A 21305-nucleotide genomic window follows, 5' to 3' on the forward strand; every position below is an offset into this window, starting at 1 on the left:
AAGGCAGCCAGATCTGGTTTTTGCTTGAGGTCCTCCTTGGATGCTGGGAAGATCAATCTAATGGCCCCCGTGTCGCTCAGCATCATCCTGTCGGAGACGGTGTTGCAGACGTAGAAGCCTAGTGATTCTGGGCACCTGGGTTTTTCAGCTGCCATGGCAGTCTGTCCTGCTGGCCGCCGCCTCCCCCATTTTCTTGAACGGGCAAATGAACAGGGCAGCAGGCAGTTCCGGGCATCTTTGCCAAACCGCTTGTGGTAGTGGCACAGGCCGGGGAACTCCACTTGTTGTGGGGTGGGCACCTCCTGGTGACGACGTTGACTTCCTGCTCCGCGCCTTCTTCCTGCTGGATGGAGTTCATTGGTAGTGTGGGCGATGTTAACTGCTTCGTTGCCTTCACGCAGTCTGTCAGGTGCTGCGCCGTATGGATGAGGACGTCGAGGGGCATGGTGTAGGGGTGAGGAATCTGAGTGCGGACCTCCGGGAGGAGCTGGCGAAGGTAGATCTCCCGCGACAGGCTTATTTCCTGCTGCTTTTTGCTGCTGTCAAAGTCTGGGAGTGAGAGCAGGTCCTCGATCATGCCCCATGACTCCACCGCGTTCAGATCCTGCCGCGGGTTGACGGCAAGGTCGATGGCACGGGCGGCCCGCTCGGCGATTGGTAGGGAGCACATCTCGAGGAGGGCCTTCTTCAGGATGTGGTATGTGAGGGGGCATGCAGCGGACACTCGCAGGACGAGTTTCCTATATACTTCCTCCGGCAGGGCGTTAAGGACTGTGTCAGCCTGCAGCACTTCGTCGGTAAGGTCCGCTATCCTGAATTGGCTCTCAACCCTGTACAGCCACGTCGTTGGGTTCCCCTGTGTGAACGGCGGCAGCTTTACGGATAGGGCGGCCCGTGACTGTGTTGCCGGGCCGGGGAGTGTGCGGGGCATGGGCATGGGTGTGGAGGAGCGTGAGAGCCTGGGGGCAGGCGCAGGTGAGATGGGAGGAAGGTAGACATCTGAATCCACGAGGTTCGCAGTTAATTGCACGAGGGAGGGGATGTCCGTGTCCATGCTCGCTCTTTGCCCCCTTACTGGAGTGGGGTACTCGCACCAAAACGCACTTGGGAGCGCGCCGTGTGAGTCCGTAATTGACGCTGGTGATTTTGCCGACGAGAGTCAGCACGCCCAAACGCTGGTTACAGCGCCATCATTAGTCCACTAAGGGCGTGAGTGAGTTCCTGGAGCCAAGACTGAGTCGCCGTATGGGTCAGCTAATGGCTCCAGGACTCCGGGGTCACCACTGTAAGAGGTGCAAAAAAAAACGAGCAGGTAAAAGAGAACTGCTGTTTTATTTCAGATCCAGGCATTTTATATAGCGGCAGACTGGCACGTGCCGCGAAAGACAATGAGATTGTGTGTGACCTGAGGTCGATAATAATTAACAATAATATACAGCGAGCGAGTACACTTTACAATATAAAAACAGACAGAATTCCAATATGGATATAGTCTTGATGCCTGCAAATGAAGAAATACAAGATACACAATTGACAACAGGTGAACAAACACATACATAGTTTAAATGATTCAAATCGCGTGACCTGGCACGTTAGGCGTGACCAATTGTATGGCGAAGAAAATGGGACGCCACCATAGAAAACTTGCTCAGCGGAGACTTAGCAAATGACACGTCCGATGGAGACTCCACTGACGGCTCTGTAGGTGACTTTACAAAAGCATGTATGCCACAATAACTGTAATTAAACAAGAAAAGAATGGCAACGAGAGAATACTCATCCAGAATCCAAGTTCTCAACAAGCAGTCAGGGCAGCAAAAGGTAGCACGTCTGTTCTCTACTGCATCCCAAAAGAAAAGTGAGTGTGATAGTCAGTGAGTGAGGGATACTTCGCCACTTAACCCCGTTCTCCACCTGATAACCACCTTGTTACCAAGTTTCAACTAGCTTTCAGCTCACGCTGAAAGATATTCCAATATGAAAGGCGATGGTTTGTATTTCTACAGAAAAAATTAACAGATAAACAATGTACAATTCTTATTGCTTTGAAAAAAGTCAAGTGAATGGTGGATGAGTGAGAAAATGATGGTCAGGCAAGGTCAAAGTAGCTGAAAATTGTAACACATACATGAAGCATCCAACATCAGTTTTCAGGGTCACCAAAATCAGGATTCATCTTAATCTAATAGTCATTTTTAGATTGACTACTTGTCTGGTACATTTAATTAAAAGGTAAGCATCCATCCGAAATTTCTTCTAATAGCCAAATTTTATTGTTGTAATTTCTAGTTTAGCAAATACTTTTTAAACAAAGGTTGGTTTCTTTCAGATAATATCATGCTAAAGGTCCTGGAAACAAGAACCAACGACAAGATGGCCATGGAATTTGTCAAGAAACAAAAAGAAAGAATAGCTTCCTAGGATTTCAGTAAACCTTCCCTTTTGTGTGTGTGTGTATGTGCATACTGTATGTGTATTCTATACATCTACTTGAGCTCCTCTTGAGCTTTTATTTTTATATAAGACTTACTATGTTTATTACCTTCTCACTAGACATTTATGTGAAAATTTAATTGTATGTGACATGACCATGAAGTTTTACCTGATTTGTCATCAATGACTTAAGTGGCTTACATGCACTGGTTTGTTGTTTGGTAAGTGGATAGAAAAATAGTTTATTAATTTAGTTTCAGGTTGTTTTTATAGTATTTTATTTGCATGAAAGGAATGCAAATATAACCTCCTGAATACTACTGTGTATTTTCATGATAAAAGTACAGTATATTTGTACTATTATATTTTATATAATTTGAAAATTGACTGCATGGTAATGATGGTAATGAACACTCTTGTATATTTAAATTATAAAAAGTACAGTAATATCATTCAGATTAAATATAATCTGTTAGAAATTTCTAAATTATAAAATTTTTTATTGTGAAATCATATAGTACTATAAAGCAAAATCTAAAAAAATTTTTAAAATAATATACACATTCTCAGCATCTCTCATACTGTATCGTTATGAAGCCCTTTTTCCATAATGAAACTTATTTTTGAAACATCGTGCTCTTAACAAAAAATTGTTTCACCCACAGATATAAGCTTTATTATTGAAGTTGCCCCTTTATTTAGATGAAATTAAATACCAAAGCTTTTCCAAAAGGAAATCAAGGATTAAAAAATAATAATGAAGCACCTGCTTGTATAATAGAAGAAAACTTATCCACATTATACAGTAATCACAGAATGGCTTTTTTCCTCTTTATTACTCAGTGTTATTTGTTCAATTCTGTACAAGGAGGTTTTTAAAGAGTAGATATACAAATGTCATAGAATGCTTTGTAAATTCTGTAAGGCTTCAGAGAGCCTCTTGGAGGATCTCTCATATCAAGTGGCATGATGACAAGTTATAAAAACAGTAAGATTATTTTGTGTGAGATTGACTTTTTTTTTTTTATTCCAAATAATGCTTAATTCAGATACTGCTGAAAAGTGTTGGTTCATGCAGTTAGTCTATAAGCACCCTAAGAGATACCAAGGTATTTGCTCATAGCCCATGGGGTCCATTTTGTAGGTAGTTTCTGAAGGGATTAAAATCCTATCATTCTAATGCTTCATGAGATTTTTCTCCAATTGTTTAACAGAACTACACGTTTCGCTTCCCATATACTTGTAGTTATGGTCTGATGGCAAATATTTATATAGGGATTTATTTGAGTAATGTTAGACAGCAATATACACATCTGAAAATTTACATAATCAGTTGACTAGTTCTTACTTGGTAATTATAAAGTGTGCATCAAAAGTAAGAAAAACAAAGATCCTTAAAATTTACACTGGTTCACCAAACAATGTCTTTGAATATGAATAATTTCAAAATGCAAATTATTTACAAAGAACCAAATCCAAGATTAATTCCCCTGCTCAGAGGCACCCTTTTTGAGTATAACAATACTTTAACTATGGTCAACTCCCATAATATAATAGTTAATCCTAAGAGAGTTAAGCCTTAACTTGGTAGTCTGGGTATACACCATAGCAGTCAATTTTTCATCAGTTACCTCATTCTGATGAGATCTTAATGTCTTACTTGTAACCCAGAGCCTTTCCAAATGTGATGAATAATACAGAAGTTAATCAGGTAATAAAATCTCAGCTGTCTAAGCTGGGTGAGGAAATTTGTCTTTGATAAAACAAATTAAAATGTTTAATAGTTCAGCTTCTTGAAGGTTTTATAGCTAAGTGAAAGCTGAAAACTGAATAAATTTTTCATAAAATGTGTTTGTTCCCACATGGATATCACCATCACCTTTTATATACTGTATAGGAGTATCTTTTGGCACAATTGTTACATCTTGGTAACAAGGTACAGTAGTTGATTCTGCCTCTTCCAAGAAAGCAGACAGTCTTTCAGCCCTTCTAACCCCTTCCTCAGGTCCTTTCAGGACAGAAGGAAAAGGTAAGAAAAGAGTAAGTCACTGAGAGTGGCAATCCCCTTCCATGAGGGTTGCAGACTGGTAATCAACCTCTCAGCTTCAAACGAATATATTCTACAGACTCATTTCAAGATGGGAAACTCCACATTCAGATTCCATCAGAGAGGGTGACTGTGCTTTGTGCTTTTGACAGACTTGGAGGATGTGTACCTTAAGAACTCATTCATCAGGACTCTTCAAAGTACCTCTTCTTTATCTGCAACAAGATGTTCTTGCATTTCAAGATCTTATGCTTCGGACTGGCAACAGCTCAGGAGTTTACCCAAGCATTCATCTTGGTCTTGGCTTGGGCCCAGTCAAAGGGTATTCAGCTTCTGTGATACCTGGATGAATGGTTAGTCCTGGATTCCTCCAGGGAATGCCTCCTTCAGGAAGAGATTGCCTGCTGGCCTTTTGTCATTAGTTAGGAATCGGGATCAACTGGTAGAAATCTGATCTCAATAACAAGCAGCAGTGAAAATATTTGGGTATGCTCTTGGATTCATTAGCAGTGTGAGCCTTCCTGGTGGACTCTCATTTATTCAGTCCTGACAGGAAGAATCTGCTTGGCTATGGCAGGTGGTCATGGTCATTTGCCATCACTGAAGAAGCTTATGCCTCAGAGGCAAAGTCACCTTCAGTCCCTGCTGTGACAACTGAAGCAACTCTGGTCAGCTCTACAAGATCCCCCTTCTCAACGTTACCATTGAGTTGGGAAGTCAGGGAGGATCAGTCATGGTGGCTAGATGACAGAAACCTCTGAAAAGGGAGTTTCATCGATCTCCCCACCTCCCTCCATAAATGCTTATGTTTATGGAAGCTCCAAGAAGAGGTGGGGAGCAAACCTGAGAGGAGAGTTCATTTCAGTTTTGTGGAGGAAGGATACCACTCATCTGTACATCATCGCTGCAGAAATGCATGAAGCATGGTCAGTGATGCAAGCATTTCAAGAAAAAATGAAGGGGCACTTAGTGGCCAAACATCCATCATAGCCTACTTCAACAAACAGGGGATGGTGTCTTGGATTTGCCAGCTGGTGTAGCAGATACGTAAGTGGGTGGTTCTCCAAGCTGTCAAGTTGTCAGCCAGATACATTCCAGGCAGGTAGTATGTCATGGCAGATCAGCTCAGTTATCAGGGTCAGGTGGTGGGAACATAACAGTCCTTAAACTCCCAAGTAGAGGAGAGATTATTCAAGAAATGGGGTTCTCCTGTAACTGATCTGTTTGCAACCAAACTGAATAGAAAATTTCCAGTCTTCTGTTCGCCATTCCCAGACCTGTAGACAACAATGGGGAATACCTTCCAACATCCCTGGGAGAATATGGATATATATGCATTCCTGCCTTTCAATCATCATCCTCCTCAGGATGATCAACATTGTGTTTGTCACCCTGGGTCTTCAGATAACTCTGGCAGCTCCATGTTGGCCACACATTGAATGGTGCCCCAATCTGCTGACACTTGATCGAGGCACTGAGAGAACTGCCCCTCTGGCCCATCCTCCTGTGTAAGCCACACATTTACAAGTACTATCTCTGCTTCATTGGTGGAGGTTACCCAGCATATCTTGCAAGAGAAAGGCTTTTCTCACAGGGCAGTGAGAGAGATGTCAGAGTGCCTCCATTGTTTCTCCACAAGCATGACCAAGGAAAGTGGGTTATCTGCAATTGGTGTTGTATATAGGTTCTCTCCAATTGGAGTGTATGTTTAGCAGATTGCAGACTTCCTTATTTACCTTTGCCAAGACAAGCATCTCTCAGTTTCTTCAGTGAAAGGCCACTGCTTAGCCTTATCTGTGTTTTCAAACCGAAGAGGTTGGATCACTCCACCTTGGTAGAACTATCAATATTCATGTTTTAGAAACCTCAAGCAGTCTTGTCCCCCTTGAGAGCTCCAGCCCCCAGAGGGGGATGTCTTACTAGTCTCCCCTTTGAGCCTGTTGCATTCCTCAGTTTATCTCCAGCAGATCACAGACCTCTTATCTACCTTCGCCGAGAAAAGCTTATCTCGGTTTGTACAGTAAAAGGCTATCACATGGACATACCTTATGCTTTCAGACTGAAGGGGTTGGATCTCTCCATCTCAGTGGAATTACTGTATCTATATGTTTATGATAAACTACGAGCAGTCTTGCCCCCCTCTAGACCTTTAGGCCCCAGAGTGGGATCTCTCTCTCTCTCTCTCTCTCTCTCTCTCTCTCTCTCAGATGAAATGCATCTTTCCCCAGTTATTCTCTCTCTCTCTCTCTCTCTCTCTCTCTCTCCCAGATGAAATGCATCTTTCCCCAGTTATTGTCTCTCTCTCTCTCTCTCTCTCTCTCTCTCTCTCTCTCTCTCTCTCTCTCTCTCTCTCTCTCTCTCTCTCTCTCTCTCTCTCTCTCCCAGATGAAATGCATCTTTCCCCAGTTATTGTTAAAGAATTATCCATAAAGAAATCACTCCTTGAAGCCGGAGTGTAGGAGACTTTTCATTAGTACAGGTATACTTGAGAAGTTGGTGTCAAAGAACACCCTGTCTTTCTAACAAGCGGTTATCAAGCAGGCCCATGACTCCTCTCCAGAGGAGACTAACCTTCCTTCTCAGCTGAAAGCACATGAAGTTGGTAAGCATGGGTCTGTCAACTCACGTTTCAGAAGAATTCGGAACAATTGGGTATTTCAAGTACAGTAATGAGGGCAGGTGTCTGGCGTAAACAGACTACCTTCACCTCATTATACCTGAAGGATGGCAACCACACGTCCTTGAATAACTTCTTGGGATCTGTGGTGGCTGCTTAACAAGTTGTGTAGTCTCCTAAGCCCCAATCAGACACTTAATATTTCATCCGAGTACCTAAGCCTGGTAAAAGATTCGAGATTTTAATGTTGAGTGAACTTTCCTTCCATCCTTTCCTCTATTGAGAGTAACATCCAGGCTGTAGTACACACTAGTTCTTCATTGTAGGGGTGGGTAGAGTTCTTGGCTAGCACACTGTTGGCCCAGCGTTCGACTCTGGCCGGCCAATGAAGAATTAGAGGAATTTATTTCTGGTGATAGAAATTCATTTCTCGTCATAATGTGGTTCGGATTCCAAAATAAGCTGTAGGTCCCATTGCTAGGTAACCAGTTGGTTCTTAGCCACGTAAAATATATGTAATCCTTCCGGCCAGCCCAAGGAGAGCTGTTAATCAGCTCAGTGGTCTGGTTAAATTAAGATATACTTCTGGTTAAATTAAGATATACTTTGTAGTACACACTGGAATCAAATTAGATGAAGGTGAGAGCAGAGTGAGATACTATTCTAATGTAAGACTGCATCGGCCTCTGTCCTTTCTCTTTCAACAAGGGGAGGGGAGACACAGAAGTGTGTTTTTCTGGATCCATTACTGGTAATAACCAGAATAAGTTGCCTACAGACTTTATATCTCCTATGGTTCTCCAGTTCCCTCTCATTTCAGGGTTCTCTGGGCCAGGGACCTACTGCTGTGGTCAACCATTTCACTGATCTAGTAGGAGGTTACAGGAGTCATGACATGCCTGCTTGTATGCACAACCATTTCATCAGTCCAGGAGGAGGTTACAGGATTAATGACAACACTGCTTGCATACACAACTGAGAGCATAGCAAGTACAGGTGGAATCCACCTCAAAACACTTGCAAAGACTAACCCCCTCCTAAAGGGCAAGTCTTCTATGTGTAAAAGGTGATTGTTGTACCTCTGCAGGAACAAATAAATATTTAAAAGTAATAACTGTATTTTTCCTAGGTATAAAAACCAAAGCCCTCGCCTCAGCTGCCCCACTCTGTTCTGGCAGCCAAAGGAAAAAGTGGGTAGCAAGATTGGGAGACTGAGGGATATATGCCCCACTCTCCCCGCCCTGCCCCAGCTGCACCAGTTAACTAACATGCTAGCAAGATTCAGTGATTGATCCAGCCCTTGCTAAGGATATTCCTGTGTATAGAAGGCCCTGGTTTGTATACCTACAAAAAATATAAATGACTTTAAAATTTTTTTATTTTACAGTTAATGCCACACTGAATTGTCAATGTGCAGAAGCTGGAACATGTACGCTATAAATATAATCCTACCACGTGTTAACTCCAGTTTTATTTATTATTACTGGATTTGCCATTCCTGAAGTCCGTCATTTATTTATCATAATGGATTTTACCCACACCACAAAATCAATTAAAGCAAATTTTATATTAACTCTAGTCAGGGCAGGCCCACTTATAGTTGTTTTACTCCAAATTCATTTGATGAAATTTATTAAAAAAGGCTATGTAACATACTACTGTATATAGCTGACACATACAGTCCTTTATCCATATGGATATTAAATCCTCTTACCTAGTTAGAAGGTAGTTCTTGTCTGATAAGCACCTTACAAATCAGAGACAGCTCGAGTTTTGACTGGTTATAAGGTGTCACTTCTGAGCCTTTATGAAAGACCTATGGAGAGAATAATAAAAAAAATTACAATACTGTATTCCTTATAAACTAGGAAGGAGGCTAACATTTGGGAGTTGGAAATACAGTTAGAACCAACATTGAGAAGTAAGGTGCAATGGCAGGCTTTGATAAAAGATAGGTTACAACAAATTTTCATGCTACGTACTAACATTAAATGTAACTTGATTTACATTAAATGTAACTTGACTAAATCTGAAAGCACAAATGATAAAAACATGTTATAACAGTATTTTAGCTATAAAATGCTCTTCCAGTAACTTAATTTTTGTGTTATTAAAATCTAGGTTTATGATGTAACAAAAGTTTTAGTGATATATTACTTGAAGAGCAATATGATAAAGTTTTAACACCTGAGACTTTAGTAATTAATTTTAAAATAAACTGGGGCTTATTAAAAAATACAGTCAATTCCACAACTAAGTACATACTACATTAAATGTGTGTAGACTTGCACATGAGTTTTATTGTGAATGTGTTATAAATTTCAAAAAGTAAAGATAGTGCCCCATTATTTTATTACTACAATGCATGTGAATGACTAGCTTTGTAAGCTAAAGGAATGCTAAGAGATTTAAGATGTAAGAAAATTTGCCTATAGAGCCAAGCACTGGTTACTTACAGCCATGCAGCAATTAAGAAAGTGAAAAGAGTGAATAGGAGTAGTTGGACAGCAATATGGAAGAAATGAAGCATGAATGGAGATGAAGTATAAGCCAAAAAAATGGGTGCACCTAGGAGCCAAAGGGATGCAGCAAACCACCTCCAGTAATGCCTACAGTGCACCATATGAGGTGTACTGACAGCACTAGCCCTTACAGGGACAGCTATGCTAACATGAATTCTTAAAAATCAAATTAAAACATTAAACTGAAATATAGTGAAAAGCAAAAGGAAATGAGAAAAGCACTTCAGAAGAACCTGAATGTGTTTTTCACTTTGGTTCCATAATTGCCATACTTTTATTAATACTCCCATTTCTTGACTTGAAAAAACAATCTCAAAAAGAACATTCTAAACCCATATAATATTTTTTCTCTTCCACAAATCAAATTTTGGCAAGATTGACGTATGTAAATTTTACTTCTCTAACTTATAAGTAGACAATGTCAAAGAAAAACAAGTGGTCACACAGGAGAGGAACATGATAATGGATTATAAAGCATAGCCCTAGTACCAGAAGATACAATATTTTACAACTATGAAAAAGAATGCTCACTTCTACACAACAAGAAAAAAACAGCAGAGGTCAATGCTTAAGAGTTACAGAATAATGAATCACTGCCATAACTATTCACAAAGGTGAAGGGAGATTACAGGAGGACATTAATGAATAGGAAAAATGAGTGAAGAAAGCAGGAAGTTTTGGAGTTTTGGAGAACACTACCACAAATGATGAGAGGAGCTGATGTTGGGCCTTGACAAGATGCAAAGTCATAAATGGAAAGTCTTGTCACAATGGTGATGTGTAATATTGATATCTAAAGCAAAAGGTGCCTCACTGAGCAGCAGATATCACCCTGAAACAGTAAGGCAGCAAATAATACCAGTTGTCCAAATTGAGAGATTTAAGGTTTAGATAAATTTTTAAAATCTTTTATAACTGCCACAGTGAAAGAGATGCACAGCAGTTAGAAGGAGAGCAGCAATCATTCCTCAAGAAAGTCCAGTCAAATGAATATTTGTAATAGTAGTAGAGAAGGAACTATGTACAGTACTACAAAACTTCCTGATCTATTCTTTAACCAAGAGTATAACAAGCTCTGTACCAAGCTTGTCAACAAATTACTTTAATACTGTAATCATACAGACAAGAGTTGGAAAGAGATAAGATGCACTGGCAGATTTTTAAGTCACCAAGTGGTCAGTATTTTGTTCAGGGGCGGCTCGTCAATAGGGACTGTGAGACTGCAGCCCTCCAGTGGATTTCTAGGATTCACGAAAATAAAGTTAATTTATTGATGTTTGACTATCATTAACATGAAAACACCTATTCTCATATATTTATATGAAAAAATTACTGCAAAACAATAAGGAAGTACGTAAATTATTTACTATTTAATGATACGAAGCGGGGAGAAGGGGGAAGCTTCCTAGGCAGTATGGAGAGTGGACTGCCTCCCATGCAGTCTTGTCTCAGACGTTGGTGTGACGGTTGTTGTGAATGGGTGTGGAGAGCGGGGAGAAGGGGGGGAGGCTTCCCGGGTGGTGTGCAGAGTGTGGACTACCTCCCACGCAGTCTTGTCTCAGACGTTGGTGTGACGGTATGTATGTTTTTGCGTCGCTCTTATTTTTGATAGTGTTTAGCAATTTGCCAGGGATGATTTTAAAATATTATTGATCAGTGATGGCTTGTGCTCAATTTTAATTATCATAGATGTTGTAAGATCACAGAAACATCGTATAAAATAGTATTTATTCTTCTTTTCACAGGTAGGCCTAGCATTATTTTGCAAAATGGCACAAGAAGCAAAGATTATCTATCTATCTATGTAATCTATCTATCAATGGTATGTTAAACAATAACAATAAAAGCATTTAAGATTTTATTTATGTCTGAATGTGAGACAGCCCCCCCATCAATAACAGTCACGAGCCGCCACTGATTTTGTTGCTGAAAATTAAATTTCTTTCAACACAATAATCAGTATACAGTATATTATTATTATTACTGTTATTAAATAATTTAGCTGGACAACTGGATTATTACTAAGAATAATCAGAGCTGAGATAAAGATGTATTTTACAGTGAGACGGAAAAATTGGGGTGAGACAAAATTATAAAAATTGGACAGCCAGGAAGAGGCCATGAGAATGGAATAAAAGTAAAAGACAGGTATCTACCCTCATATGGATGGATATGCAATACAAAACTAATTTTTATAACTAACGTTCATATCCGAGATGTCCTTAAAAACAGTAAGATTTGCAGTCTCGATTTTGACTGACTTTCTGATTTCATATACTGTATGTACTACAGAATTAATTTTCTTTTCTAATTAAAATTTTCATTATTATGCTCTGTCATACAAGAGTATAATCATGAAAATTTTTATTTTTCTTGGCTTGGTTGGTAATTTGTGTTTTCATAAATTCTTTCTGTTCCCGAATTTTCTATATATACATTCCATTACTGCTGCGTAATCACTGATTACTGTAAATAAAATTTAAACTTGTGTGTAGTAATGCTGAATAGAAAATGTTATATATTCTTGTACTGTAACTTTTGTTTTTAATGATTTGTTATTAAATATCATATTCTATAATTTATTTGTATTTACTTGGCAATATGATTTCCATAAATTTTGTCAAAACTAGAAACTATATCACCCATACAATATTTTATTATTGTACTGATAAAGTTTCCTTGTAAGATATCTGACAGAGGAGTGATTCTAATCTACTGAATTTACAGTCATTAAGCAATTAACAGATATATATTTTCATACCTTTGAATAGTTAAGACTTAACTTCTTCATAGAAAAAGATGAGACTTCATGAAGATTATTTCAGTACAGTACATTGATCTTTCACTGTATCACCCATCAGATTTTCTGATGTAATGTACGAGATGATTAGAAAAGAAATAACTGTTCTCTGATAATAAAACACAAAAGGAACACTCCATGTAACTCTGATGAAGTTAACACAGAAGACAGTGTTAAAAGTTCTTTACAGTCTTGAGACCCAGTTGCACTGCTCTGACTTTACTTTCATCTGCTGCTTTGTGTCTGTGCATCTGATTTTCCAGTTATTTTGATTCCATTTTGAAGCCACAGGTAAAAAAATCCTCTGAGTCAGCCCACTGAGATTGTAGAAATGGGACTCCATAGTCTGGATAATCTGTTTTAAAATCTATAAATACCAAGATGGGTGGAAATGCTCTCACAGAATTACTAACTACATTATGTGGAGGTCTATTATTACTCTTTCCATACTTATTATGCTGACGTATTCATCGACATTAATCCGTAAATATTTTTATTCAAATAATATTCCTTTTGCCCTTTAAGACATTCATAAAATATTTTATAATGTTCTTATATCCATCACTTTTTTTTATCTTCTTACATGTGCTTCATGAAAACTTCCTGAGTGACTGGTCTCAATACACATAATAATGAAATTTACACCACTAATTGCATAATGCTGTATACGGAATGGAAATACAGGCGGTATTACAAAACAGTATTTCATTAGTAAATAAAAAGTATTCATAAAAACTTGTAGCCAAACACATTTTTTCTTTTTCTAAAGCAATGGTGCATGCAATTTTTAAAGATATCTTGCACCAGAAACCTGACTATTTCCTGTCAAAAAAATTATTACAACCTAATACTCTTCTTTGGAGCAAGCCAATACTGTACTGCATGGTACTTTTACTGGGGAATATAGTGTTTCATGCAAAGCACACTGTAAGCAATACCCCCAATGGACCTCACATAGGCAATGGAAGATTTTTATATTTGTAGTGATGAATACTAAAATGGGCAAAGGACATATGATTCATGTGTGATAAAAAGACAATAAGAATTCATCATGAGCCGCAACAAATTCTAGATCTCATATGTATTTTACCAGGATTTTGAGAATGTGTTAATATTTAATATTGTCATCCTGACTCTTGATAATGAAGCCTCATTTTTGTTTGGGTTTGATATTTTAGCATAGGCAATTCCTAGAAAGGAACAGGTTACTAGCATAGTATTTCCTGTAAAGGAATAATTTACCTGCATATCTTGCATCACAAATTTCTATTCTTGTAAAGTATTAACATTATCTTGTTAATATTATAGAGGAATTTGATGTTAACATTATATGTTGAAATCTATAAGATTTTGAATTACAGTATTTACATTTATTGTAAATTACAGTATATCTAAATAGAAAGAACCTAGTACATTACAGTATATCAAAACCTCTATTCCTTATAGTGTCGTTCCAACACTACTTTCTCTGAAGTGTTCAACTAAGTGACTAAAACTTTAGAATAGTTATTTAAAAGCAAATGAAAGACTGTAGTTATTTGCATCATAGATATGACAGTATGTATCTCATTTTCATCTTTATAACAATGGCAGTGGTTCTTAGGAGTTTTATTACTACTTTCTGTTGATATACTACTGCCACTTTGATAAGTAGAACTTGCTAACTCATATTCTCTGTGATCTTAAACTATCATCATTGACTTCTTATACTCTACCTTTCCTGATGGAAAATGTCAGATCAAGAAATTGTGGTAAATGTGTGAATTGCCTGCTCATTGTGTTCACAGAGTGACTGTAATCTCAAGGTAATGAAAAAATATATCCCTGTCCAGACCAAGTGTGCAAAACCATTTTTATCACTTCATTCAAGCACTCAAGTTGCTGAACTTTTGAGTATCTTTGTAAAAGAGTACTATTTGGATTTGGGTACTGTACTGTGATGTGTGGGAATTCCAAAGTGTTGCTCAACTGATTTATGTAATGCTAATCCATCAAATGTTGACTGAGTTTACAAGTCCACTGTTCAGCATGTATCATTCCTGTAACACTCATTTCCAGGTAGTAAATATACAACACCTACAACCTCTTTTTAGCCACTCAGCTTTGTTCATAAATTCATCAGATTTTAATTCATAAATTTCCAACAAATTTCTCTCCTGTGTATACCTTCATGACACTTATACTACCTGAATTATAAAACATCAAGAAAAAAATTATCCGAATGGTATACTTTGTACATTTTTAAATTTGAGAAATTCTTCGTAAATCCACCAAAGTGTGACAACAAAGCAAAGCTAATCTAGTCTATCGATAAACCATGTGGATGAAATGCTGCATTTTATGAAGTGCGTAAACATACTAGGCAATGGTAATTAAAACTTGAAATTAAGCATGAGAGTTATACACAAAAGTTTATAAAAGGTGATGCCAAAAAGGTAAGGATTAACCATTTACGGCTAGCTGATTTGTGATACAGAATTCTGACACAGATGCTTCTAGGTTTTATGATTCAAACAAACCTTTGACCTTTGGTCATTAAAGAAGTTGAAGAATTAACTGCTAAGCTGAGTAGAGGTGAATCAGCAATTTACTTTGTGATACTTCACAGCAATTAAGGATATGCTTACTTTGGTCAAGTTACATATGTACTGTACGATATTCTTTGTTATCAAAATACTCAGCATTATCAAAACACTAGTGAATCTGGCACAACTGCACATTTTGATCATACTTTAGCTTTACGTTATGCAAACAAATTTATTTGCAGTTGGATGATGTTAGATGCCACATACTTTACGCCCAATAACATGTCTGTACACTAACAGGAAATCTTCAACAAACCAAATAAGCTTACCTGTATCATATAATGTCCCAATCTAACTAAATGCCTTATGAATGGTTTAAACCAATATTTGCCTTATCATTATATATACAGCAGCATCATTTTCTTTCTTAAATAGATACATAATTACATTATATTAATCAACCACTTCATTAAAAAATATTCAGAGTATCTGTTGAAACATGCAATGACTTACAGTAATTGATGTTTAAAATGCCTTATTCTAATACACTGAAGTTTTGGAAAATGTAGCAGTCCACAACCTCTTGATTATGAAGTTAGATATTTAGTTATAAATAAAAGCATTAAAAACAGAAAAAACTGAAGGAAGGGATTATGTAGACGAAAATGCGGAATAAAATCAAAGCACTGTAACAGTGCACTATATATAAAAAAAGCTGTAAAGTTAAAATCTTTTATATATAAAAAAAAGCTGTAAAGTTAAAATCTTTCATAAATTTCAATCTTTCAATTAGTGACATTTACAAGAACAGAATCTTAAAGTGATGATAATTTTTATCATAACTATCAACTAAAACCAGAACTAGGATCTAAAAATATTATTACCTAATGGTTTTGTCTTTAACAATCCTTAATTGCATCACTTGACTATCAACTAAATTATACTGTACTGTATGTCTAATTTCTAAAAACCATATATTTTCATCTGTGATGACTCAACTAATTAAGAATTAGAACAATCTTCCCTTGATTCTAGGTGTTCAGGAAAATTAATATTCAAACTAAATATTTTTCAAGATTTTCAACTTACCGGTAGATTAAAACTGAATATTAAAAGAAACATGAAGTATTCATAATTTGGAAACTGAAATCCTAAACCACAGTACTCAGAAGCTCTTTCTCCTTTTTGTAAAAGCAAAATGTGCTAATCCAAGGCCTTTAAACTTATTCTCTAAAAAATGTATGCTCAATATAAATATACCTTAATTTGAAAATGCGATATCAACCAAATTTTTCTAAAAATATTTCCAACTTCATCAGTTAATATGAAAGCAATACATCCACAAATGTGCCATTACTGGACAAGTATTATGTCTATATGTAACCTATATTAAGACAATTCTCAAAGTGCCAATGTACTGTAATTCTCCAAGTCACTGACTAAATATATGTACAGTTATCAAAAGTAATGAATTAACCATTGAATGACCAGTACAGTACATATATGCTAATTGTGCAAAAAATCTTGAGATTATACCATTTATACCATTTATATATAGTGGTTTCAAAAGAAAAAATAAATGACAATGAATTTACATACCCTTGTGAAGGATCTGTGATCTGAAAGCAAATTTTCCAGAATGAAGCATAGGCAGCACTCCCAAATACTTTGAAATTTACCTGATATTTACTATCTTGATTTTTGTTGTGCAAATTTGATGAAAAGTGAAAATAGCAATATTTTTAAAGATGGCACAAATAACTAATGGAAAAAGACACACATTTATCTACCATGAAAAGTAACAAAAACAATTTTTACTGTATCACTTGGACTAATTAAAATTCACTTAACAAAAATTGTTTTGTATGCCAGAGGATCAATCACAAATTGTAATCTCTAAATAATGAAGCCTTGCTTCTATAAATTGCCAATATATTACAGCAAATTTCATAGCTGAAAATATTTCATAAACTAAAATTTTAGTATAGCTTTTTCAACAGTAGCACAATTTAATCAAATTATTAATGAACTTTCATCAAAAGCAAATAAAAAATGATTTTTAGCCATTACATGTACTATACAATAGAGCAAAGGGAATAAAACATTAAAAATACTTTTTAATTACCTCAGATACAAATGGCTCCCAGAAAACTATTATGTAGTACAAAGGCACCTAATATGAAACACTTTTTCGTGTCTCCTTTTGGTTTTCACAGCAAAATGTAATACTGTACTACAATTTGCCAGTTTTAGTTTCATTGCATTATCTAGTGATTCAGGTTCTTTAATAATCCTTGCTTCTCTCAGTCTCCTGATGAGTTCAAATGCATGCACCTGCAACACAAACAATATTCCATTACTCATCATTAACAAAACATAAACCCCTTACTATTAACAATATATATTAACAATTCTATAACAATCTGTTACAGTTTCATTTGTACAAAAAAATTTGAAGGCAATTTTCTGTGGATAAACAAAGTGCGAGCAATGAATAATTAATATTTCTGTTAGGTACAGGATAGCTATCTTATTAATTTTTTTTTTTTTACATTCCATCATCCCTAGTAACACTCCAGAGAAGCCACTCACACTTTACCGTGTTATCCACCAAGACTTTTCTTTCTCTACAATGGAGGAATGTGTGCTTCTGTGGACTTGTATTCTTATTAATACAGCATAAATAATAACATTTTGTGTTTCCTTAAAAGGCCCTCACAATAATTGGGAAACCCCAAATAGTACCCTTGAACAAATTCTCTCTAAGTACACAGTGTGTTGGCAGTGACTTCAGTTTTTTGACATATTGCAATATCTACACTCATCTGGGATGCCCTTGAAACACTTCCATATATTTCTTATTAAACTGTTAGTGCCATATAGATGTTTGAGTAGTCTTACTTCAGATAGGCTTGTCCATTTTTTCCTTTAGGAGGACAAGCAACCATATAGAATACTGTAAGGCAAAGTAAAGAACTATTTTTCTCTTCTAAAACTGTAAAGGATGCTGGGTGTTAATTTTTGTACCTTGACTTTACCCTTATTATTTCCTAAAGCATTTGGCTGATATGCACTTAAAAAAGATGGAACTCTCAGTATTAAATTTGCATTTAATTTTAATTTTAATTTTGTTACTAAACTCTCTGGCTGCACTGATACCAGTGAAATATCAAAACCTTTCATTCGACAAATAAGTAACACCTAGGCATGAGTACTGGTCAACTTCAGCTGGAAAAATAATAATGATTTATGCAGATCTAGCATTTAAAAGAAATTTTATTGACAAATCTGAAAACTCCCCCTTGGATAATGAGTGACTAGTGTGCCAAACTCCAAAATAAAGACCACCTTGGCATAACTTCAACCATCACTTTTAACATTGTCAAGTGAGAGCTTAGCTACTGATTGTACTGGTTCCATTGGTCCGTTATATATAATATATCCAATGAATTTCAAAAACTCAAAAAGAATGAAAGAAGGTCAATTTCATCCCTGGAACTTGATTGGTGATTTTTACAACTTTCCTATTTTTTAAGGTGATATGCTAAGAAAAATGAGGAAACCACTCTGATTAATCCCCCCAAACAAAGGAGTAACAGTAAGCATGAAAAGGGACACATGGCTCACAACACTGTAAAATATTTAGTCATTCCAAAAACCTCTAAACATAATCCATGACAGCAAAGGTAAATGATTGGATTCATATCTTGGAGGAGTGGAAAGAAGGATATCAAGTAGCTTTACTGAAGGAAGATATATAAGTTCAGGATATGTAGCCTTATGCATTCAAAGGTTTCCTCAAGGATTACACTCAGTGAAAATCCAAGTTTCCTCTCATCACAGAAGTGAAACAAGAAACAGTGGAACGGACTGAAGATATAACAGTGACCCAAAGGAGGCTTTATATAAATGTTTTCTAATGCTGATCAACAGTTATAATCAGATGAGGTTACTTGACTAGAGTAGCACACACTTCTTCAGACTACTTTGACAAAATAAAATGATGTCACAGTACTCACTGGTAGCATACTTTATATCTAGCAAAGCTTTAACTGGAAATATGTTTCAATTACTGTACTTTCACCACAATGTGTCACTTAAGGCCTTTTCTTCTTGTGGTCTTTTGTTTTTAACAAGGAATCAGACATGGAATAAGAGCCAGGTAAGCTTGGCACCTTCAAATAAGCAAAGGTTAGGGCAGTACTGACAAGCAAATGAAAATGCCTTGCAACATTTGGTTTATAGGTACTGATCATCTATGTCAAGAGGCCTCTCTTCTAGAAAATGTACCAACAAAAAGATATCAACAATAATGCTAAACACAGAGTTGAAGACTAAGCCATGTGGAGAGGTAGTGAAAGGTTACTAATATTGTATGACACTTCTAATGGGAGAATGTCTTTCATAGGTAGATACAAAAGAAGAATGTTTCCCCTTTAAGTACAAAAAATATTCTTGCCGTGTGGAAGCTGAAATGCAGTAATACAGCATGTAATCTACAATGTGAGTATCAAACAATTTAAATGAAGGACTGTTTGGGAACAAATGGAAAAGGTTTAGAAAAGAAAAAGAAATTAATGTATCCTTTTCAAAAACTATTTTAAACAAAAATTAAAGTATCCCTTTCAAAAAAACTATTTTACTCGGTCCATCCCATGCCTTTTACAAAATACCTTTGAGATAACTGAAAATACACATTTTTATTCAAGTAAATCCAACCATGGTAATGTCCACAACAAGAAAATTACCAATAGTCGCCAACTTACATCATGCCAAGAAGATGAAAGAAAACATTGCTGTACATACGTAACAATGCTCATGCTCTCTCTCATCAAAATCTATGACAAATAAAGAACCAACATCAAAGGTTTCGTGTTAGATGCTGCTGAAACTGCACCTCATTACCTTATTTATGCTTCCTAGAGATGTCGCACCAAAAGTCAAAAGTTCCAACAAAATGTCCCTTCCAGAGTACAGAACTAACCATTTGACCGAAATGACAAATTTCACTCCTAAGAAATTGTATGTTTCCCCAATCAAGACTATCAAGATTATTTATCTGCTCTTAAATTTCCTCAAGTTAATGGAGATCCCTGTCTTAAATTTAAATACCATAACTTGAAGAGTATTACTTTCATATCTTTCAGTTGATTATATATCTACCATATAACTGCTAAAACTTTATTTCTGTGAGGAAGAGCTGAAGAACAGACATTTCAACAATGAGAGACTGTTTATGAGAAATACAAGCCTTGGCACCTATACAACTATGCTAAATTTCAGAAATATAAAAGTTTTATATACTTTTCTGGGTTAAAACCTGCTTTTAATATTAGTGGCAAAGATAATGACTGTAACACATAAAACAGATTTCAGAATCTATGCAAGAAGCATGCTTTACAGTAAGTATTGAATTTTCCGTAAAAAACTATACAGTATCCTTTATAACATATTTATAACCTACTTTATGAAATACTGGACATGGTAGCATGATAAAAATATGGAGTCCTATCTATTATTTGCTCAGCCTTATTTACCAAATTTAACATTTCTTCTACTGAAAATAAAATGGCCCTTAAAAATGGAAAAATTTTAGTCCAAATGGAATTATTTAAATGCATTATAATCCAGGAATAGCAATTGACAACACATCTGTTCCAAGCTCCGCAAAATAAAAAATTTCTGTGTAATGTCAAAAGACAAATTCTTCGCGCAACTTCTCGGATGTCTGTCTGCTATCAAAAATAATAAACGTAAAATATGGTAATTTTTGGCCATTTTCTGTCCTCAGTTGCAGCCAAAAATAATGAAGACAAGTAAGAATTTGCAACTGATGAAAAATGTGATTTTGGATTCCTAGTTCACGAATAAACATAAAAAAAGGCTACAAGATCCCAAGGATGCACATTCAGTTAAATTATTAACTGGGAAAACTAAGGAAGATGACCCTGATAGACAACAACTGTTACATATTTACGTAACAAAAATTGCAAGCATTCTAGAATGGCCTAACTTATTTCCATTATATTTACTGATATGCATTACTAATATTTTAAATATACAGTAGTGTTTTAGTGTATCGCTCAACTTTTAATTTTTCGTCTGTGGATGTCTTACACCTTTCATTTCATTTGAATATCGACTGATTGCGCTGATTAAGTAAAGCATACTTTAAATTTCCTTCTTGAGATAGCAAAATTATTACATGACATGTCCTTTTGATAGAATACAAATACAAAAGAGCAGTTTTACTGAATGAAATGTTTAACCTAGATATGAAAAGAATTCCTGTTGACTTATTGATTTACCTTCTGAATATTTTTATCATCAAATATTCTATTATATTTGAAAAGATTAAAAA

At 36.2% G+C, this 21305-nt stretch overlaps 1 protein-coding gene and 1 long non-coding RNA gene across 4 annotated transcripts in view; one reads left to right on the plus strand and one right to left on the minus strand.

Moving 5' to 3' along the window:
* LOC136837582 (BAI1-associated protein 3-like) overlaps positions 1-3375 on the plus strand; it is a 571736-nt gene extending 568361 nt beyond the window's left edge. Inside the window, exon 29 of the mRNA XM_067102461.1 lies at positions 2330-3375. Coding sequence (XP_066958562.1) covers positions 2330-2421 — 92 coding nt within the window. The 3' untranslated portion in view covers positions 2422-3375. The remainder of the gene's footprint in view (positions 1-2329) is intronic.
* A 5042-nt stretch (positions 3376-8417) lies between these two features.
* LOC136834325 (uncharacterized) overlaps positions 8418-21305 on the minus strand; it is an 85316-nt gene continuing 72428 nt past the window's right edge. The window contains exons 2-5 of one of the 3 annotated variants that reach the window (XR_010851742.1): positions 17070-17278; positions 16544-16563; positions 10319-10451; positions 8418-8913 (exon numbers count right to left, since the gene is read on the minus strand). This is a non-coding gene — a long non-coding RNA (uncharacterized lncRNA). The remainder of the gene's footprint in view (positions 8914-10318; positions 10452-16543; positions 16564-17069; positions 17279-21305) is intronic. The other 2 variants (XR_010851741.1, XR_010851744.1) reach the window with 2 other exon arrangements.

The sequence above is a fragment of the Macrobrachium rosenbergii genome, chromosome 4 (assembly GCF_040412425.1).
Source record: "Macrobrachium rosenbergii isolate ZJJX-2024 chromosome 4, ASM4041242v1, whole genome shotgun sequence".
NCBI lineage: Eukaryota > Metazoa > Arthropoda > Malacostraca > Decapoda > Palaemonidae > Macrobrachium > Macrobrachium rosenbergii.